Here is a 20,672-nt window from a genome sequence, read left to right on the forward strand (position 1 = left end):
AAGGAAATTGCTGAAGTGCATAGGCTAATAATAGAGCTTTTTTCGTTGGTGCTCAAGACTTTTCAGCATTTGTTCCCTCTTTGCTTCCTTCTTTAGCCCAAACGATCGCCATCCTATACAACACCAAGGAACCTGGGGGAGGGGGGAATGTGATGGGACTCAAAGACGAGCATGAAAGAAAACTATCTCAACAAACATACTGTACGTTCAAGTTACACATAGAGCTTTTCCAGTCTTAAAGGGAACATTTCTGTCAGTTCAGTATGTATAATGTAACCTTTGATTTGTGATTTTTAAAAAGCACACCATTCCGCTGCAAGCAACGAAGCTCAGATTGTGTGGGCCAAGGGCAGTGTTAGTGATGAAATCTAAAGAAATGACATTTTTATTTTCAGTTGTACATTGGGCTGGTAAATATCTTATGGAAAGAAGATTATGCCATCACCATTTGGCAGTGCCAGCTAGCAGCTAAAAGGAGGAGGAATATTTTCATTTGAACATGTTTCAAATTGCTCTTGTATATGCCATAAAATGCTGCATAAAGTAGCTGAGCTGAAACTTTCAATAAACGACCGAATGGCCATACAAGGCTCCCAGTGAGCTTTAAGCACAAGCTCATCTGTCTGTGTGCCGAAGACAGATCAGTTGCATACATTTCAGGATGTACTAATTACATCCTAAGTCATTTGTGCCTTTGCCTTGTAGGTAAATGCTGACTGGAAAGCTACCCCAGCTTTTATTACATCCAGTGCTATTTTCACACCGACTTGGGAGGAGGCTGGATTGTAAACAATGCACTGTGTAATCCACAAGTCTGCTGTTACTGCCCTTGACGGAAGTGGTGCTAACTTCTGTGGATGCTAACTAAATGTGGATTGCACTTCGATGGTTACATTGTTCTTTCTCCAGTACTCCTGCATATTCTTCCTTTACTAGAATGACAATTATAATCAATCAATATATACTTCTCTTTTGACCAGTTCCTAAGGCAAATGCCAAAGAACCCAAGCACCACAAACTCCATTAGCGGTTAAATAATAAAAGAGCTCATAAACACAGCTTTCATGGTGATGGGGCAATTTGCCATTCACTAAAAGGACGGGCAACTTATTATCACAGGTAGTGTTATATGGAACTGAAATGTGTCAAATATCATAAATTAAATTACTCCTGAGTGAATAAAGAATAAACTCAGAATGAGGAGTTTAACTGCATCTACAGAAATTCCTTACTTATCAACGTGACTATGGATGCATTCAGATGCATTTAATCAGACTCATAATTGGGTGCCTAAAATTTTACCAGGTCAAAGTATTTGCAGTTTTACAACTGCTGCTATCAGTCTCACTAAATCTTCACCAGCTACTGTTTGTGCAAAGAGACTGCGTATGGTGGTCCATAACTTATGGATTCTATAAGATCTTGATGTGGTTCAGATAATCCCTTCTATTCTCATGAACTGCCTCAGTTAACTTCTGACAATCACAGCATTATTCAGCACTAATTCTCACAAGAAAAGCCTCTCGAAAGAGTGCTGTTGTGATTGCAACAACTCCTCCTGACTAAATTCCATGTGTAATTTGTTCTGGCTCTGTCGTTGCTCTCGTTATGATACGGACTTGGCCTCAGATATGTCAGCCTTGAAATGACAAACCTTGGCTGTATTCCAACAAGGACATGCCAAGGAAACCAGAGCAAATTTGTTGCAAGGGCTACTCAGGAGCAAGCACCTTTATTCTTGACATGTTATGGAGGCCATGCCACTCCCAGTGGGCAAGTGGAGGGGGAGGGAAATGCACCCCTGTTTAAAAGGGGGGAAATACTGTTCCATTGATTTCTCTTCACACAGTACGTAAACAGATGTGGAGTTACAATGCATTAAGATCTCTCATCTGCAGAATTAGAATAAACGAAGCCCAGGAACCCAACTTATCCTTAAATGGTTGCACTGGAACAACCTTTCCAAAAGTGCTGCCTTCCAGAGGTGCCGGGTCCTGGAACAACTGTTCTTCGCCAGCATTTATGGAGGCACTAAAACATCACAGGAGAGACAAGCCTATTGTTGGAAGAGGTTAAACTAGCAAGAATCTTCCTGATGGATTCAGACTTGCTGAGCATTTTAAAGATTGCACATGGTTTTCTTTTTTATTGAGGAAGGAATACAATGTGTATCATGGCTTCTTGAGGTTTCTACTGCAGAAACCATTCAAAATGTTGCTCCTGGGGGTTCCTTCACCTTAAAAATAATGTGCATGAATTTCCATCTCTAGAATTATACTTGAACCTTGCAACTGGGTAGTGTTTTGGGGAAAATGTTTGTGCGCAACTTCCGTTTTAACTAGCATCTCACTGGCATGTCATTAAGTTACATGACTGTACATTATTGTCTATGGCACAGTGGCAGGGGTGGGATACCTTCCAGATGGTGTTGGATGGACTCCAGCTCCCATCAGTCCCAGGCATGTGGCCCCTGGCTGCTGGAAAATGTAGTCCAACAATATCTGTAGGGGTCCACGTTTCCCATCCTGCATCCTGCATTTTATTTTGGAAGTTGCAGACATCTCAAAAGATCAACATGCCTAACATCTCTCTGCTGATGCTCATTGGATTGTTCAGCCCAGATATTTTTTTAAAATTCAGATATATTTGTGGAAATCTCAAGTACTGTGATTAAGAAACAGCAGATACTGGCCTTTCATGATTTTATATGCAGAATTATTTGGCAGGTGTTATGTCTGTAAGAATGTGCAGAGATGACAGACTCTTGGTTTTATTTTGCTGAGTCGTTCTTTGCTAAACAAACAGTGATTTGTTACAATAAATAACTGCATTTCTCTTGATCAGCCATAACTCCCCATCTGTTTACTTTTTAAAAAACTACAACAGAAAAGCAATTCGGCGGAATGATGTGTGCTATACAGTAATTTTTAAAAATCTAGAGAAATTTTCCAAAGACGTTAGAGCCTCCGATACATTTAATTTTGAAGTATTTTCCTCAAGATTAAAAGTGCATTTGCTTGTACTTGATTTACAGTTTGTAGAGAATTAAGGAGGTGTGTGGGGATTGATAACCTCTAAAGGAAGAGGTGAATTGTATTTTTTTAAAAAATCTCCATACGGAAGAACCAAATCGACAGTGTGTTTCCAGTAGAAGGGAAGGGGTAGAAAAACGGGACACCCGATTGTCTCACTTGACCCAAACCTTGGATGCGATCTTAGTCAGAACACACTGTCAGATGCTCAGCTGCATATCAATAAAAGTTCAGGTGTCACAACGCTGGCTCTGTTTTGCGTCGTGCTTTCATGCGGTTTCTTTGCAGTGACTTTCCAGGGCTGGGTTGGATTTCTGGACTCTGCATCCAGCAGCAGCGCTTGCTATGCTGAAGGTAATCTTGGGGAGCCACGTAGCTCAAGCAGAGACGCTCACCTGCCGGATTCCCTGGGAAGATTTGGCATCTTTTATTGCGGTTTAATAGAAACAGAGCAAGTCAGAAGGGGCCTCCTGGGCCATCTAGTCTGACCCCCGGCTCCAGCCGGCTCCACTCACGACATGCCCACCATGTGGACGTCCAGCCTATCCTTGAACACCCACACCGATGGGGCCTCAACCACCTCCCGTGGAAGCCCATTCCACACCCTGGGGGTCCTGACTGTCGGAAAGTGCTTCCTGGCACCCAAATTGAACCTTGGCTCCCTGAGCTTTGCTCTGTTGGAGCACATCCTGCCTTCCTCTGCAGCGGAGAACAGGTCTGCCAGAGGGAATACGGCCTGCCTTTGTCTGCACACAGACGCAACACGTAGAAAAGCAAAGGAAGGTTATCCGTCAGAAAATACAAAGCAGGCCCAAGCTTTCAAACGGATGGTGTCCAAGCGGCAAATATTACTGCTCCATCCCAACCTTATTCTGAATTTGTAAGATCTGAAGAGCCTAATGCCTGATAGACTTACAGACAGAGAGGAGTTAACTAGAGAGGAAAATGAGAAAGGGGCCAGCACGCTTGTTTGGCAGAGTCGGCACTGAATGGCCGTCCCTTGCTTGGGCAGGGAGGGGTGCAACGGATCCGCATTGAAGGTTGGTTCCAAGCTTGCTCTCCCTCCGTTTTCTGAGCTCCTGGTTCCTGTACTCTTTCTCTCTGCGCTTGTCACTGTGGAAGTGGGGAAATGCTGGATGGGTGCTTAAGCGCTTTTGCGGGTGACTTTAGACGGAGGAAAGGAAGGGTAAAGGAGTCCCATAATAAAAATGATAGAATGATAGCAACATGCATCACTGTGTACATCCCATAATAGAAAACTCAAACCCACCATGCACTCTCCTGTATCTGCCCCCACCTAGCAGGTCAGACAGCAGCTTTTTGGCGGGTAATTTAATTTGGGATCAATAGCATGGAGGGAAGGTTAAAACACGCTCTCCCCAAAATATTGTCGCCCCTACATCTGTTCTAGGAGGTCTGATTATGGGGTGCCCATATAATGTTCGGCTTTCAAGAAGTGCTAGTTGTAGGCTCGGCATGGCAGGCCTTGTTTATGCCTCAGCTCGCTTAGGATTGCCCATCAGGGGCACCGTCTGTAGGGTCCAGGCAGGCACCTGTGGTTGGACTGCCAGGACCAGCGTGCGGGGCAGGGTGGGGCCCTGCAGCAGGTCTGGAGGGCCAGAGGCACATCCGTGTCACAGTCCGGGGTCAAAGCCGGAGAAGTGGCAGATGCAAGCCACGCAGTCCGAGAGCACGGTGCAAAGGTCAAGTTGCAGAGAGACAGTCGGCACGAGACAAGGACAGGCGCAGGGAGAGGCTGGAGCGAGGCCGGCACGCTCTGGGGTTCGGGCGAGGCGATGCAGGGAGCCCAGGCACGAGCGGGTCCCCAGCACAGCTCGTGCTGCCGTGGCCGAGAGCGGAAGTGCCGTGCCGCCTCTGAGCCCGTCTTCCGGGCCCTCCAGCCACACGGCATCACTGCCCCACAGCTGCTCCCTACGAGCGGTTTCTGCTTCTGCAGGCACTGCAGCGTCACTCTGGCCCCGATCGTGACGACATCTCATGGCTGGCAGATGTTGTTTGGCTCTCTCTAGGAAAGGCTGCGAGTTCAGAAAAGCCCCCCGGACTCTGCCCTCAGGGGGTCTGTCAGAGGTTCCAAAGAAGGAAAACCGTCTTTGAGTTCGGTATCCAGGGCATCCCAGGGGGTGAGAAAAAGAAGGGGAAGGCCTGCCAGCTCCTGCCACATCCCAGTGGTGCCTCGTCCCCTCCTCGTCGTGAGCGGGGGGAAATATTTAGAAGCGAAAACCAGCCCCCTAAGTGTTCTTGCGAAGCGCAGAGCCAGTCTCCTCCTCTGTGCTCAGCTGGATAATGTTCAAGGCTTTCTGAATTTGGAAGGCTGCCAGCAGCCGGATAAGATGGTGCTGTAAGTTGCTTTTATCAGCACGGTGACAGCAGCGCCGATAAAATATTTTCCACTCAGTTTGTTTTTCATTTAATGGAGCATAAATGATTTTCAGTTCAAACAAACATAGTTGATATCGACATTGAATTTATTCTTTGCTTAGAGAGCAAGCCACAGGTTCCGTGTCTCTGGATCATTCTGATGGACAAATAAATACCCCCCGCAGTTGTTGCTGTTATGTGCTGTCAGGTCGTCTCTGATGTATGGCAACTCCATGAACAAAAACCTTCAGAAAGCCCTGTCCAGGGCAGCCCTGCATAGATCTTCTAAATTCCAGGCTGTGAATTCTGGGATGGAGTCCAGCCATCTGTTGATTGATCCTCCCTTTTCCTTCTGCCTTAACTTTCCCTAGCAGGGTGATCGTCTCCAGGGAGTCTTGCAACTCGAGGGGCTAAAATTGTTGTCCTCCCATTTTGACTTCTTTTACTGTTACCTTCTGCTGGTTCTCTTTGCCCTCATCCTTCCCTCTCATGCTTTAAATCCTTCAGTAAAATGTGTGTGTCCATCAAGGGGACTTTGTGACATTTAATCACTTGGAGGTTGTTAGGTTATGGTATTCTACAAAATGTCAGCTTGTGGCTGCTTCTTTACACAAGAGCTGGATTAAACCTCTTGGGGTTGTTTGTTCATGCAACCCCCCCCCCCCCCCGATGGGTGATTTATTTGTGTCCCGGGTGACTTGCCCGTGTCCCCTTCTAAACTGGCACAATCTTGCCTCCCTGACCTGACCTGGAAATCAGTTTGGTAATTTTGTTATCAGTTTGATAATTTTGTTATTTTCCCAGCAATCTCTCCTCTTACTCCGTCAGCAAACGGTGAGCCTTGTTTTTCTCTCATTTATACCTGTACAAATTGCAGGTAACCCCAGAAGAGGATGGACAGTTTCCTCCATGATGAAATGGTCCATAGCAGGAAGCAGCACTCTAACTGGGGTCCCTCTTGTTCAGACCCTTCTTTTGAGCTGCCAGGTCTGCAGTCGCCCTGTCCCCTGCCAGGGACTGGTTACAAGGGCTGCTTTCAAGCCACCCGATTCATGAACAAATTGAGCAGCCTCTTGGGGTGCCCAGCAAGCCCCGGGCAGGACAGGTGTGACTCACGATCACCTGCACCATTACCGAGGATGCTGGATTGCATCTCGTGCTCCGAGACCTCCTCCCCTGTCAGGGGCCCTCATCACAGGAGGATGGGTTTAGGCCCAGCTCTGCCGCTAGGCAAAGGAAGGCAGATGTTCCTAGAAAGGTGTGGGGCAGATTTTCAGCCTTTCCAGTTTGGCGCACAAAGCCAAGCTCAAGAGATGCTGGCCCATCTCATGCTAATGTCTGAAGGGCAGGAAAATGTCACAAGCCAGCTCTGGATGGGGTACATTTCTCAGGCTGGGTGGCAGAACACCAAGAAGATGCTAAATCTGGGTCCAAATGTATAGTTACCGCCCGAGGCAGAGGACACACCTGAGCTGGTCCTCCAGCTCTTCAACTAGGACAGTCCCCTGACGAGACACATTTATTTATTTACAATATTTGTATCCCGTCCTACACAATCCAAACATCCCAGGATGGCTTACAATATAAATTAGCAATAAGTAAACATCAAAAAATACAGTAACAAAATGTGACTGAGAATATGGACAAAACCAAATTAAAATTATTGAAACCTTAAAATGTTGGGCAAATAAAAAAGTTTTAACTGGCTCCGAAAAGAATATAAAGTTGGCACCAGGCGAACCTCTCTGGGGAGCACATTCCTCAGTCGGGGTGCCACCACAGAGAAGGCCCTCTTCCAGGGGTTCACTCTCCTAACCTCCTTCTTTCATTCAACACATGAATGGCTAACTGAGAAACTGCCAGGGCAGCATCAGATCCACTTCTGAAAAAGGTTGAGGAAAAAAATGTCATAATTCACAGGCAGGCCTTTCAGTTCCACGTCTCCTCCTTCCCTTGGCCATTCTTGTGCCTGTCTTTGAGTTATCTAGGAGGCTTTCCCTTCTGTTAAAATATTGAGGCATATTTTTACAACAGCAATTTCTATTTAAAAAAGTGGAGCAGAAATGAATATAATCTTTCCAGTAATTCATACAATCCTAATCTTAGTCATTGCAGAAGTAAGACTCTGCTCGGCTCGCAGATCCACAACAAACGTCCAAAAGGAGACGCTATCGTGTCTGTGCTTTGTATTCCAAAGTATACAGGTTGCACTTCTAGCATCTCCCATTAAGAGGATTTCTTTCATCTGGGCCAGCAAAAAGCCCTTCCTGCCAAAGATCTTGAGAGCTACTTGCAGTCCTGAGCTAGGCAGACCACCACTCTGACTCACTTACTGGCTTCAGACAACATGATAACTCTCACTCAGATATTATTATTATTATTATTATTATTATTATTATTATTATTATTAAACATTTCTATGCCGCCCCTTGCCGAAACCTCGGGGCAGCTTACAACACAATAAAATACATTGAAATACAATAGAACATAATAAATTACCATTAAATACTAAAATACAAAAAATACAGATGTGGGTTATTGCTGGTAGTCGTTGAAATGTGGGTTGTCTGAACCCATCTGAAATAACAAACTTTGGTGAACAAACCACATCCCACAGTCCACGAGTTATTTATGATTAACAGCTGGCTTCTGACCACACAATAGCTCACATTTCAACAACAACAACCCATGTTCAACCCACATTCACTATCTGAGTGCGGACTATCGGCTTGTCTCAACCTGTAGGGTCTGTTCAGATGGCTATAAAGCTGCCGCAGGATTTCATGCCTGCACCACATCATGAACGAATGAGGCCTGCTGGATTCCGCCACAAGATGAGCTAAGAGCTGCCATGGACTTCTGGAGGGACTTCTGTTGGAGCTCTATGGATCCTGGCCCTCTTAGGATCATGGAGTTGCGGGATGCGCATGATCCTCACAGCGTTAGAGAGCATCCAACCCCTTTCCAGTGTGCCCTTCCATTGACTGCAGGGACCCTTTTGGCAAAGGGTCTCACCCGCATATTCCCTGCTGCGGGTCTTCCATGCCAGTTAGGCCACCGGCATTGGACAGGGCTGCTCTCGAGACGTTGGTTGACACTGGCACCGCTTACCCATCGCTCAATGTCCTGCCCGCAGCTTAAAGGTGGGGGTAGTAGAGCCCGTCGCCGCTGCGGTTGCCCGGTTTCTCTCTGTCTCACCCTGAACGCATGACCAAGCCACTTCTGTTTCCACTGCTAGCTGAACAGCAGGCGCCTCCTGGTAAAATTCCAGACAAAAGGGATGAGCTGCCTGGTCCGAGCGTTCCTCAGGAGGTCCAGGAGGAAGGGGTCCATGAACGCACCGTTCCCATTGCAAGGTAACTTCCTTACTGTTTGGAAACCGCTTGCTTGGAAGCCATGCCAGACCTGTGCAGGTCCTCCCTGAACAGCTTCGGGTTGCAAAAAGCAGCTCACACAGTTCATCAGCTGCCCATGGTGGAAATGCTGGCAGTTGCAAGCCCACACACCCGGAAGGCACTGGTTTGGGGATGCTGGGATCGCATCCGTGCCCACATCGAAATGTTCTGACCGTGGAAAGCTAGCTTGGCTAGGAAGAGGGTTCTGCATGTGTCCAGTTCAGGGAGAGAAACACACAGTCAGAGGGTACCAAGATGCTGAATCAGGGATGAACATGACTGCAAAGGAAGGGTTTGCGGGGTGAGAAATTCGAACCCCACTGAGGTCACCACCTTAGAATTGAAAGCCCTGGCAAATGTTCAGCGCAGCAAGAAGGGACGTGAGCTTAGTAGATCAAAGATCACATTCCACTGAAGGATGGACTTGAAAGAGGAAGAGCCAGCCGGCTGCCTGTTTTCATTCGCAGAAAATTAAATCAGTCCCTATATGAGAGGACTTGCCATCCATAATTTGCTCTACTGGGGTAATACCTAGATGACCCTTCCAGTGGCATTGGGAGAGGGGGAGAAATCAGTTTATATGGAGGGTGGCTTGAGCTCTGCCACTCACCTTGGTAAGTGACTTGACCAGCAGCCCGTGGATCCCTCAGCTTTCTGTTGCGTCTCATCCGTTCGGAGCACCTCGTGACCTTCTCTCTTGATTTCAAATGTTCCAGGTCCCCGCAAATCTCAGATGGGGCAGCGTGGCCAGGGAGCGAGGAGGGGGCGGAGGCCATCTTGGACATCCAGAGGCAGGTTTGCATTGTGACCACAGAGACGACCCGCGTCTTCAGCACAGCGGCAACGAGCGCCACAAGTAAGTCAACCTGTCGCAAATTCCTCCCGGAAGTCCAGCAGAAGCAACTTCTGTGGAGCACAAAACTGTGGTGAGCCGTTGGATGAGCTCCCCAGAGGGACATCGGCAGGGCGGCTCAGCCCCTTCTCCGTGATCGGTTCACTTCAAATATCAAAAAAGTCGCAACTCAAAATGTAAACCACTGTGGATGTTCTCTGGCCACAGGTTTGGCCACCGTGCACGTTCTGTGGCCTGGCGTGCCAGCTGCGGAGGATAGGTGCCTTGTGACATTCAAAATATAAAGCATGTGGTTCTCAAATGGCAAAGTGGGGTGGGGGGGTGATGGGAATTGCGGAATTCTGGGGCACCAGCACTGACCTCGGAGCCCCAGCGACCTGGAAGGCGTCTTCGGGGGACCTGCGATCAACAGGGGGGCTTGTTTTCATGTGTGCTTCCTCCCCCGGCCCCTCGCTTCTTCTCAAACCCTCCTTCCAGAGTGCTTACTGCAGTTCTCCCCTCAGGCCCGCCCTACATGCAGGTGACGATTGAGGACGTGCAGGTCCGCGCCGGGGACATGGCCAAGTTTCATGCCATCATCGAGGGCGAGCCCCAGCCGGTGGTGGCCTGGTTCAAGGTAGGTTGCAGGCATCTCCAGACACAGGAGCCAGGGAGGGGAAAGGAGATCCATCGAACCGACTGGGATGCCGGAATGTCCAAACAAAAGGGGGAGGGGTTTGCGCATTCCTTAAGAAAATGCATGAGGACTAGGAGCACCATCGCAAGGGTTTGGGCTGGAGTCTGGGCACAGCTCTGGAACCTCTCCTGGGTGTTTCCTTCCTTGTGTTTCCTTCCTTCTCTCATTCAATGTCTATACCACCCAACAGGCAAAACTCTCTTTCTCAGTCTTTGCTGTGGTACGCGAAAAAGAATACCTCTGAGCACGTGCAGAGTGCTTTTCTTGTTTTCGCTTAGCAAAAACTGCTCTTGCAGATTTGTTGCTCAGTGGCAAAATGCTTCCCTGGAAGGAGTCCATAAGATGGAGGAGGAGAGATGATGCAAGCTGCCTTGAGCCCTTTGGAGGAAAAAGGCAGGATATAAATCACAATATAAATAAATAAATATAAATAAGGGGTCCATCTGCTCTGAAATGAATACCAGCAACAACAGTTGTTGTGTATTTATTGCCCACCTTTTCCCCTCTTGTGAGGAACTCCAGGCAGCGTACCTAGCTCCATTTTATCCCCACCACAACCACCCTGTGAGGTAGGCTAGGCTGAGAGTGAGGGACTGGCCCAGAGTCACCCAGTGGGCCCACGGCCGAGTGGGGACTTGAACCCGGGTCTCCCAGGTCCCCAGTCCAGCACTCTCCCCACTGCAGACCTTCAAAGGCACGGCATCGCCAGCAACCTTCGCACGGCTCTCCAGAAAATCTATGCCGCTCATCTGCATTTTGTATTCACATCTGCAGCTTTCCTGGGGCAAGTCCACACCCCTGAATTTGCGTGTGAAACGGTCCCCAGGCGAATGCGTGCATGGGTTTCGTTTCCCCCCGCTGAAAAGTCTTTGCTGGCATGTTGCTCTGAGCCCGTACAAACCACCACGAAGGCGTTCTGCTTAAACCGGGTCTTGTGTGCACTGCATTTCCCGGAGCGAGACGGGTGCACAAGACGACACGGAACCGTGGACTGGGCGCGCGCCTTCCTCATACCGAAGCCGTGTCTGTCCGCTCTTATCCGCCCCTTTCCATGGTGTCGAAGCACTGAGCCATCCCCTCTCCCCATCTAGGGCATTTCCTTGCTGGCCGACAGCGAGAGGGTCCATCAGTTTAACGAGGGCACACGGTATTCGCTGGTCCTGTACAACACCCGGCCAGAGGATGGCGGCGTTTATACGTGCATCGCTAGAAATGCAGCGGGGGAAGTCTTGTGCAAAGCTGAACTCGTGGTGCAAGAAGGTAACTATGCAGCCGCGCCCCCTGCTGCCCGCCCCCGCTTTCTTTCTTCCTGTTGGGTGCTCTTAATTTATACTGTTAATTTATATTATTCTATGGAAGTTGATTTATGGATGTGAGCCGCCCTGAGGCTTCGGCAAATGGGGCGGCATAGAAGTCTCCTAAATAAATAAATAAATAAATAAATAAATATCTATAGAAATACATATAAAATCTGGAAACATCCTGGATAATAATTTAAAACCAATAAATAAAATCAGCAATTATTAAAATATCGTTTAAATATAAAGGTCTTGGTCTGGCGCCGAAACACAAATAACGGCGCCAGGCGGACCTCTCTGGGGAGCGCATTCCATAGATGGGGTGCCACCACAGAGAAGGCCCTCCTCCAGGTGCTCACCCTCCTTATATCTTTCCCGGAGGGTTCCCGGAGAAGGGCCTCTGCCGCCGATCTCTGTTACCCAACAGCTGATGCCTTCCCTCATGCGCATATTCATTTAAGCATTATATGTTTATACCACCCAATGGCTGAAGCTCCCTGGGTGGTTCACAAGTATTCAAAACAATTTAAAACATAAAACACAGCATGGAACTCCAGAAGCCATGCCGGGCGTCAAGCTGCATGGCTTTAATGTGGGATTAGGCGCATGCATGGAGTGTGGCCGCTAGCCTAGACGGCTATATATTGCCACCGTATCAGAGGCCGTGCGCCCGTGTGCAGCACCTGCTGGGGAACATGGGTTGCACGCCTCCTAGTAGGATCCCACAAGCAGCTGTCGGCGCACCCTGCGGACAGAACGCTGGACCGGATGCACGCCCAGTCTGAACCGGAAGGGCTTAGTTAGTCCTACTTATAGTAAACCCACAAAAATCAGTAGGATTTCACTCGTTCAGGAGCAGCTGAGATCCCATGTCCTGCAGTCGGTCTGCACCAAGCGTGGCCACGTCTGGCCCAAGCCTCTTGTGTGGAGCAAAAATTGTGCAAAAATTCAGGGATGTGGAGACTGTTTGGGTGCACGAACACGGCCGTGCAGGGAGCTGGGACTTACTTGTTCTGTCTGGATTGTCACAGACAAGAAAAGCCAGGAGGGAAAGAAACAGAGCACACGAAGAAAGCTGCATTCCTTCTATGAAGTCAAGCAAGAAATAGGCAGGTAAAGCCACTGTTCTCTTGCCACTGAAGTCTTAACGGTTGTGTTGTGGTTGCACCGGAGGCCTGGGAAAGAGCAGCCAGGCAAAGTTGTTTCTGCCACTGCGGGAGGTTTAAAGCGAGCCCTTCGCCCGCCGTGGGCTCTTGATTCTTCGCAGGGGTTCCTTCGGCTTTCTGAAGAGGGTGGTGCACAAGGGCAACCAGGTGTCCTGCGCAGCCAAATTCCTGCCCCTGCGGAGCAAGACGAGGGAGCAGGCCTTCCGGGAGAGGGACATTCTGGCCGTGCTCTCGCACGCAAGGATCACCCAGCTGCTGGACCAGTTCGAGACACGGAAAACCTTAATCCTCATTTTGGAGCTGTATCCTTTCTTCCCGCCCTCCGAAGCCCTGGAGTGGAATGTTTGTTATCCAAGTTGCGATCGGGCAGGGTGGGGGCCCTTTTCAGTCCGAGGGCCAAACTCCCCACCGGAGAAGCTCTCCGGAGCCCAGTGGGGCCCAAGAGGGGACCGTCTTTAGAGGTGGTCCAGGTGGTTGCCAGTGGGGGGGAGATGGAGTGGGGCCACCTGGAGAACCCAGGCGAGCCAGACTGGTCTTGGCAGGAGTGGGAGTGAGCTGGGCAGGGAGTTTGAGTGTAGCATCCCCACAGTTGCACTGAGTAATTTTGTCAATGTCAAAGGCGCTTGGGCATCAGTGGAGGTGGTGGGTTATTAGAGTGTGGATTATCACCAATGCCCAAGATTTATTTAGTGCACATGCCCAGGGTGTTCAAAGATAGGCTAGACATGCACATGGTGGGCATGTCGTGAGTGGAGCCAGCTGGAGCTGGGGGTCAGACTAGGGGCCCAGGAGACCCCTTCTGACTCGCTCTGTTTCTGTCTTCCTATGCCATGAAGTTGCTTCCATGAAACTAATTTCTGGGTCATGTTTCCTCTGGCCTCCATTGCACTGTCTAAGCTTAGGATATACAATAGTAGAGAGGAGCGAGGAATCTGTTTGGGGCGGGATCTGTCGGACTCCCTGGGCTCAGCTCCCCACATTCTGGTCTGCCTTGTGGGGGCCCAGGCTCTGAGCTCCCGGCGAGTGCGCCCACCCTCCACAGGGCGCTTGCTGCGCCTCCCGCACGGCACAGAGAGCCTCCGTCAGCTGCCGCTGACTGCACCAGACGCGGGAGAGGGTTGTCCGCTGGGGCCACCCCCCCCCCACAACTGCTAGCAGGGCCCCTTTTCCGCATCCTGCAGCCGCCCAGCCAGGAAACCTGCCTGCTGTGGAGCTGGAAGTCTGCGCGCATTTGCAGCGTTCGCCTTGGCTTGGCTTGCTCTGCAGGACCGGGCTGCGCCCACGAGGAAGTCCGCGGATGCCGGAGGGATGGATTCCGCAGGGGTCCGTCCCATCCCTACTGAAAAGCATCTCTTCTAGTCTTGTCAGTCCTTGTCAAGCTACTGGAGACCCACCGTCCGCCCACCCCAGCTTAGAGGATTCTTCTGAGAATGGACCATCAGAGAAGAATCTGTCTCCTGAGCTGCTTCACAAGAAAAAGCGCTCCATATTCCTTAATATTTTAGATGCTCCAATGAAGAGCTCCTGGACCGGTTGTTCAAGAGGAATGTGGTCACCGAAGCAGAGGTGATGGTCTTTCCTCATGTTCTTTTGGAAGTGGTGTAGGATTTTCAGTAGAGGGAGTATAGCTTTGCTCTGGAATAGCTCTGGAAGCAGAAATATGTCTTGCAGTGTAGCATCTTGAGAAATCCTCTGATAACAGCTTGTATTCCACCCCTCCTCCCACAATTACAGGTCAAGATATATATCAAACAAGTTTTGGAAGGGATCAGATATCTCCATGAGAACCAGGTGCTGCACTTGGACATCCAGGTAAACCTTGAGACAGGGCGTGCGTTTGCGTCAAATGTGTACCAGGGAGCAGAGGAAATGTTCCAGGAATGCTGCTCACCTCCGTGAGACTTTTCCACACAGGATGAGTGTAGAAAGAGTCACACCGACAGACAAAATAGCCATCCTTCAAGGGGCTGAAAGGATAGGGGCTAAGATCGCTCCATCAGGAAAGGTCATTCTTGCCAGGCCTGAGACCAGCAGTTCACCCAGCCGTCTTCCCAGCATTCCTGGGTTCTGTTCCTGGGTGGCCCATATTCCTCCCAGGCTCCGCAGAAACAGTTCTCCAGAAGCTCCCTTTCTTAGGTAGCATCCAAGCCCCACACCACACGTGTTACGAGATCCCCGTAACGTCTGAGGCCTGCTGGTCCCTCCGGCCAAAGCCTTAGTTGCAGGAGGCGCCATGCGGTGCTCCGTGCTTGTGGGGGAAGGAACCCCACCAAGCCGGTGGCTACAGGCAAGACAAAGAACGTCCGGGGTGTTTTCGCGGTACGGGCTGACCCCACCTGGGAGGGCAGCCTCGCTCCCCAACGGGGCTCCTCTGCATTGATGTCCTTTGCTCTTTCCGCTTCCACAGCCCTCAAACATCCTGATGGTTTATGATGACAGAGATGATATTAAGATCTGCGATTTTGGCTTTGCTCAGAGGATAACTCCGGCTGAGCCTCAGTACAGCAAATATGGATCTCCAGAGTTCGTCTCGCCAGAAATCCTCACCCAGTCACCAGTCTCAATGGCCTCCGATATCTGGTAAAATGTCCTTCCGCCTGTGCTGTTATGAGGTCTCCCAGTGGAGAAGGCATTTCGGCCTTCCAGGTTTACAGTACTTCCTCTGTGTTCGCCATTTTTATTTGCCATTGTTCTCAGTGTTGGTTCCAATGGGGGAGGAACACATTACCAAGGGGGGGGGGGGTTGGGGGGCCAAGCATACCCTCTTTTCCCACTTGGTGCTTGGCACCTTTTCGTTCAGCCCAGCTCTGACGCCAGAATCGAACCGGGGCTGCGGGGAAGGTCTGCCCCATGTTCTGACTAGTTTCTGGGTTTCCCCATGGAGTCAAACTTATTATTTATTTATTTAGGAGGCTTCTATGCAGCCCCATTCGCCGAAGCCTCGGGGCGGCTTGCATCCATAAATAAACTTCCTTAAAATAATATAAATTAACAGTATAAATTAAGTCGCCCTGGCCAAAGAATAAAATGAATCAATACTATTTACAATTAAAATGACATTTGAATAAAAAGGTCTTCTCCTGGCGCCGAAAAACAAATAACGACGGCGCCAGGTGGACCTCTCTGGGGAGCGCATTCCATAGATTGGGCGCCACCACAGAGAAAGCCCTCCTCCAAGTACCCACCCTCCTAATTTCCTTCACGGAGGGTTCCCGGAGAAGGGAACATGGGAACTTAGCATCAGAGCATGTCATGGATGTGACATTATATATCCCACGTGATCCTGGAAGCCATGCCGGTGGGAAGAACCTGGCCATGCTGGAATCCCGAGCACACAAGCTGTTCGCTTAGCAGGAGGGTCCCAGCAGCAAGCTCTGAACCTGACCGAGGTGGAGAAGCAGGTCTAAATGGAAAAGCCCAACGCTTACTATAGGTGAACAAATGAGAAGGGTTGTAAGATGCTCATTCTGGCAGGGAATGATAGGAATTGTAATTCAACACATCTAGAGGGCATCAGGTGGGGAAAGTAACTCAGACCTCCTGAGGATCAAAATCTTCTTCTGACATTGGCAACTTTTCCGTTTCCGCAGGCCTGTTGGAGTTATTACCTATTTAAGGTAAGCAGATCCAGTGACAGGAAGCTCTGCATTACGGCCCTGTTCCCTTCCAGTCCAGCTCTTCCTAGAGTTGTCCTGTACTTTTCTTTTCTGGTTGAAATTCTTAAGTGGGAAGAAGCCCCTGCATGTTTTTTTCAAGTGAAGCAGTGCTTGTGAATCCCTTAACATATTGCCCATCTTTGAGTGTGTAAGGGCACAAACCTACAGCTACCTAGAAAGAGAAGAACTTCATCAATCCCCAGCAAACCAATACTTAAATATGTACCTAAAATTCATATTTCTATTCTATTTTCCCTAACAAATTGGTATAGTTAACCATCATTAACTGGGTAATGAATATTTGGGTCTGATTTAATGAATGATCATCTTTGGGCCTTGAAACTGTTTTTTTCTGCTGATTTATTTGATCTGAAAATAACTGGTCATTAATTTCTTGCCTTGAGTGTTCTCTTCTTTAATTAACCATTAATTAATATAATCAAATTGATTTCAATTATTGCCTACTAACTTGAAGGCTTTTTCAAGGAGCTTACTTTGGATGGATCCCCAATTTTGGCTAACTGCACGACTTTTGGCAAAATCCTAAAGTGCACAGTTTTGAGACACTTTTTGTGCCCAGAGAGACAAAAGGCTTGGGAGCTTGGATGCCAGGAGGGCTGCGTTCCTCCCGCACATCTTCCCTGAGTCCTGGTCTCTTACATGGAGAGATGCGAATATAAATTTTGAACCTGGCCACTGCAAATATAAATTTGGACGGACACACGAAGGAGGAGGCTGTCAGTGGCCACTAGCCCTGCCGGCCACGTGCTTCCGCTTTCACCGGAGGCGGCCCGCCTGCAGGCACCAGTTGCTGAGGAGCGGGGCAGGCCGAGGTCTTGCACCCCTCTTGCTGGGGGGATCCTGGGGCAGCTGGTTTGCTGCCATGTGTACGGGGTGCTGGACTGGATGGACCTTGGGTCTGATCCCCCAGGGCTCGTCTTATGTTCTTACACGAGCTGTGAGATCAAAAAAGACCCCACGCTGTGCCTGATCTCTTCAGAAAGTTCAGTCAAGACACTGCAAAGTCAAGCAAATGGAATCTACTGCTGTCGGGAGGAAAGGCTTTGTGTCTGAGCCGAATGCAAGCAGTGTTTGCATTCAGGTGGAATCCACCCATTCTCCATGCCGGCACTATGCCTGTGGGCGTGCACCTGCACACAGAGCCGTGGATCGGGGCCATGCGCTCTCCTTTCGGTCCTTATTTGCTGTTAGATGGGACTCAGTGACAAATGTGTGTGTGTTTTTGCTGTTTTTTATGACCACGGTTAGCCTGACGTGCAAGTCTCCGTTTGCGGGGGAAAACGACCGAGCAACTCTCCTAAATATTCAGAATGGGACGATTGCGTGGGATATCCCCGAGGTCGTCCATTTAAGCGACGAAGCGAAAGATTTCATCAGAAAGATGCTACAGCCAGCCCCAGCGTGAGTGCCCTTCTCGTCCCCTTCGCGAGGTGTGAGGGATGGAGAGGCTGTCGCGGCTCCTTCAGCTCTCGAAACCCTGGCTCCGAAGTGCCATTCACGAGACTGTGCGGTGGGCAGGTTGCTTCCCAGGGCACTGGGTCCACTGCTGAGGACCTGTGGACTGCTCACTCCCGGAAGCTCCTGGGCGGAGGGTTCCCAGAACAAGCAGTCTGGAAGTACGGTGCAGCGACAGCCTTTTCCGTCCCTTTAGCAGATCTTTTGCAGTCAGAGAAAAGGCAAGATGGTGGGAGGATTCAGGAGGAGTTACCCTCTGAAGACAGCCCTTCTGGCGACGGGTCGCAATGGTTCTCCCAGAATGGCACAGACATAGAGCTGGTGGGAGGCGCAGCTGGGAATGAGGAATGCCCTGATGCGAACCAGTCCCCTCCTTTGGAGCTGAGCCCCATGGCTATGGGGCTGCAGAGACAAGGGGCCCGATTAGACAAGCAGCGTGTAGAAAGGAGGCACGGCCAGGGAGAAAGCAAGCCCGAGTCTGGGGAGCCGGGCTGCGGGAACCCAACGGGCCCCCACCCCAAAACCGGATCGCTCATTCCCCTGGCCCTTGCAGCACAGGCCTGGTCTGGAAACGCCCTGTGTTGCTCCGTCAGCCTCTCTTTGAGACGCTCACATCGTGGGAACTTTCCCAGCATGGTGGGGAAAGGGGGCAGAAGACGGGGCAGAGGGGGCGGGGGTGTGCAAAGGTGCCGAGGACGAGTTCGTGCCAGGGAGCAGCTGTGACGCTGCCTCCGTGCACCACTTGGAATCGGAGCTTGGCAGTTGCCACGCTCAAGCACTCCCTGTGCGAAGCGGGATGCTTCTCTGGCCCTTCAAGGAAACGACACGTCGTCTTGGTCCCAACCGCCATCATGACATCCTGGCTGAATCGTGCTGTTCTTTGTCCGCAGGGCGAGGCCCACGGCTCTGGAGTGTCTCTCCCATGCGTGGTTTGTGGTACGTTTTGACAGCTTCTTGGCCCGACCGTCAAGGAGCTGGGAAGCGCCTGGCCCTTTCGTTCCTTCTCACCCGATATTTTGCATGTCTGATGTCGCTGATGTAGGTCAGCGTGCTTCATAGGCAAGAAATGCAGGCCCGGCTTGGTCACTGTTGGCCTGATCCCTTCAAACAAGCCATCCCAGCCTGTGGGTATGGCTGGAAGGAGGTTTTCAGGAGAGGGGAAGGATGTAGGGAAGGGAGCCGAAGCTCTGAGCACTGAAGGGCCTCTTGGTGCTCTGTGGTGTATGTTCTCTGGCAATCTTCCGTCTGGCCCAGGGCAACCAGTGAGGGGCACGGTGAGCCAAGCCATGCCTGCTGCCAGGTGAAAGGGGGCGATCTGAGACCCCGAGCATCACCAGAGAATTCTAGGGTAGTAGAGCTGGAAAGAGCCAAGAAGGCCATCGAAAGGCGCCGGTCGCCGGTCTGTGGGCCAGATTCACAGATACTGGGACTCCGTCGAGGCTCCTGCAGCCTGGGCCAGCCTCCCGACTCGTGCTCAGCTGAATCTGCTGAGGAGGATGCCGGACTGGCTGTACCTTTGCTACAGAGCAGAGCACGGGAAAGTGACATGCAAAGAAGCCCTGCATGGAGGGGGTTGAGGGATGCACCAAGGGGAACGCGCCAGGTCCGATTCTGGGTATAGATGGTGCCAATGGCATAGGACACTGCTCTTTCAATGGGTGACCACTGGGGTATCCTTTGGGAAGGAAGGAGTGGGGCAGGGAGACCGAGTGAGTGAGTGAGTGAGAGAGAGAGAGAGAGAGAGAGAGAGAGAGAGAGAGAGAGAGAGAGAGAGAGGTCTTTTTCCTGAAAGATGGGTCGAAAAATTATTTCCACATGGCTCCCTGAATCGTCATATTCATGATATTCTCCTCTCTTGCTTTCCTTTGCAGCAGGACCTCCCTCTTGAAGAAGCTCATTTTATAGACACAAGGCAGCTCAAATTCTTCGTGTCTCGAAGCAAATGGCAGGTCAGTCCAGCCGTTCCACGGCTTCTGCGTCAGGGCGCGTGTTTCGGTCTCTTGGTTCCGGGCGCGTCGCAGAGGCTGCGCTGGGCGTAGTTTGGTTTCTGTTGCAAAACGGTTAAAAGGGTCCTTTAAAAGGTTGCAGCAAAGAGGAGAGAGGCTGCTGAAGCATGGCCGTTTCTAATCTGGCGTACTCCGGGTCTGTTGGACTACAACTCCTAGCATCCCCAGCCAGCATAATTGGGGAGGGCTGATCTGGGGACCTAACTGTGCATGACTTTAAACAGACTCATGGAGGAGTTTTTAAAAAGTAATGGTGAGCGGAGTGTCCATGCTGAATTGGGAAACAGAGGTGGCATCTAATCCAGACAGCAATTAGTGTAATGAAGCGGGGTGGGGGTTGCCTTTTAATTTTTAATTATGTTTGTTTGTATATGATAAGTCACATTATTCATGTCCACAGTAAAAATAATTAATATAACCAGGTATGAAATGGTCCGTCGCTGTGTTCCCAAAGGCTTCTTGGCTGGGTCATCAGCTGGAGTGCCATCAGAATTAGTGTCATTAGGGAAAAAGCTCCCATGGGCAGCAATGTGCCCCCCTCCCCCCACCCCCCATTGCAGCAGGAGGGGGCAGCTTCTGCCAGGATTCGGCTGGGGTTGGGGGGAGGGAGGGAGGGTCAACCCTTTGCACCCCACGCACTGTGCTCCCGGTGCAAAATTGGCCCACCCGACACTCCCTATTCAATCATACGGTGCTTTGATCGGCTGAGCTTTCCTCCTCGCCGCTGTAACCCCT

At 50.3% G+C, this 20,672-nt stretch overlaps 1 protein-coding gene across 1 annotated transcript in view; it reads left to right on the forward strand.

Annotated features, from left to right (window-relative positions):
- Positions 1-20,672, forward strand: part of LOC123020800 (obscurin-like) — a 192,030-nt gene that overhangs the window by 154,083 nt on the left and 17,275 nt on the right. The window contains exons 88-100 of the mRNA XM_044424979.1: positions 8,568-8,767; positions 9,523-9,662; positions 10,163-10,275; positions 11,427-11,595; positions 12,665-12,746; positions 12,901-13,101; positions 14,305-14,365; positions 14,534-14,611; positions 15,207-15,379; positions 16,390-16,416; positions 17,725-17,877; positions 18,822-18,867; positions 19,803-19,880. Coding sequence (XP_044280914.1) covers positions 8,568-8,767; positions 9,523-9,662; positions 10,163-10,275; positions 11,427-11,595; positions 12,665-12,746; positions 12,901-13,101; positions 14,305-14,365; positions 14,534-14,611; positions 15,207-15,379; positions 16,390-16,416; positions 17,725-17,877; positions 18,822-18,867; positions 19,803-19,880 — 1,521 coding nt within the window. The remainder of the gene's footprint in view (positions 1-8,567; positions 8,768-9,522; positions 9,663-10,162; positions 10,276-11,426; positions 11,596-12,664; positions 12,747-12,900; positions 13,102-14,304; positions 14,366-14,533; positions 14,612-15,206; positions 15,380-16,389; positions 16,417-17,724; positions 17,878-18,821; positions 18,868-19,802; positions 19,881-20,672) is intronic.

This window comes from Varanus komodoensis, unplaced genomic scaffold (genome assembly GCF_004798865.1).
Source record: "Varanus komodoensis strain SLA01 unplaced genomic scaffold, ASM479886v1 scaffold15, whole genome shotgun sequence".
Classification (NCBI taxonomy): domain Eukaryota; kingdom Metazoa; phylum Chordata; class Lepidosauria; order Squamata; family Varanidae; genus Varanus; species Varanus komodoensis.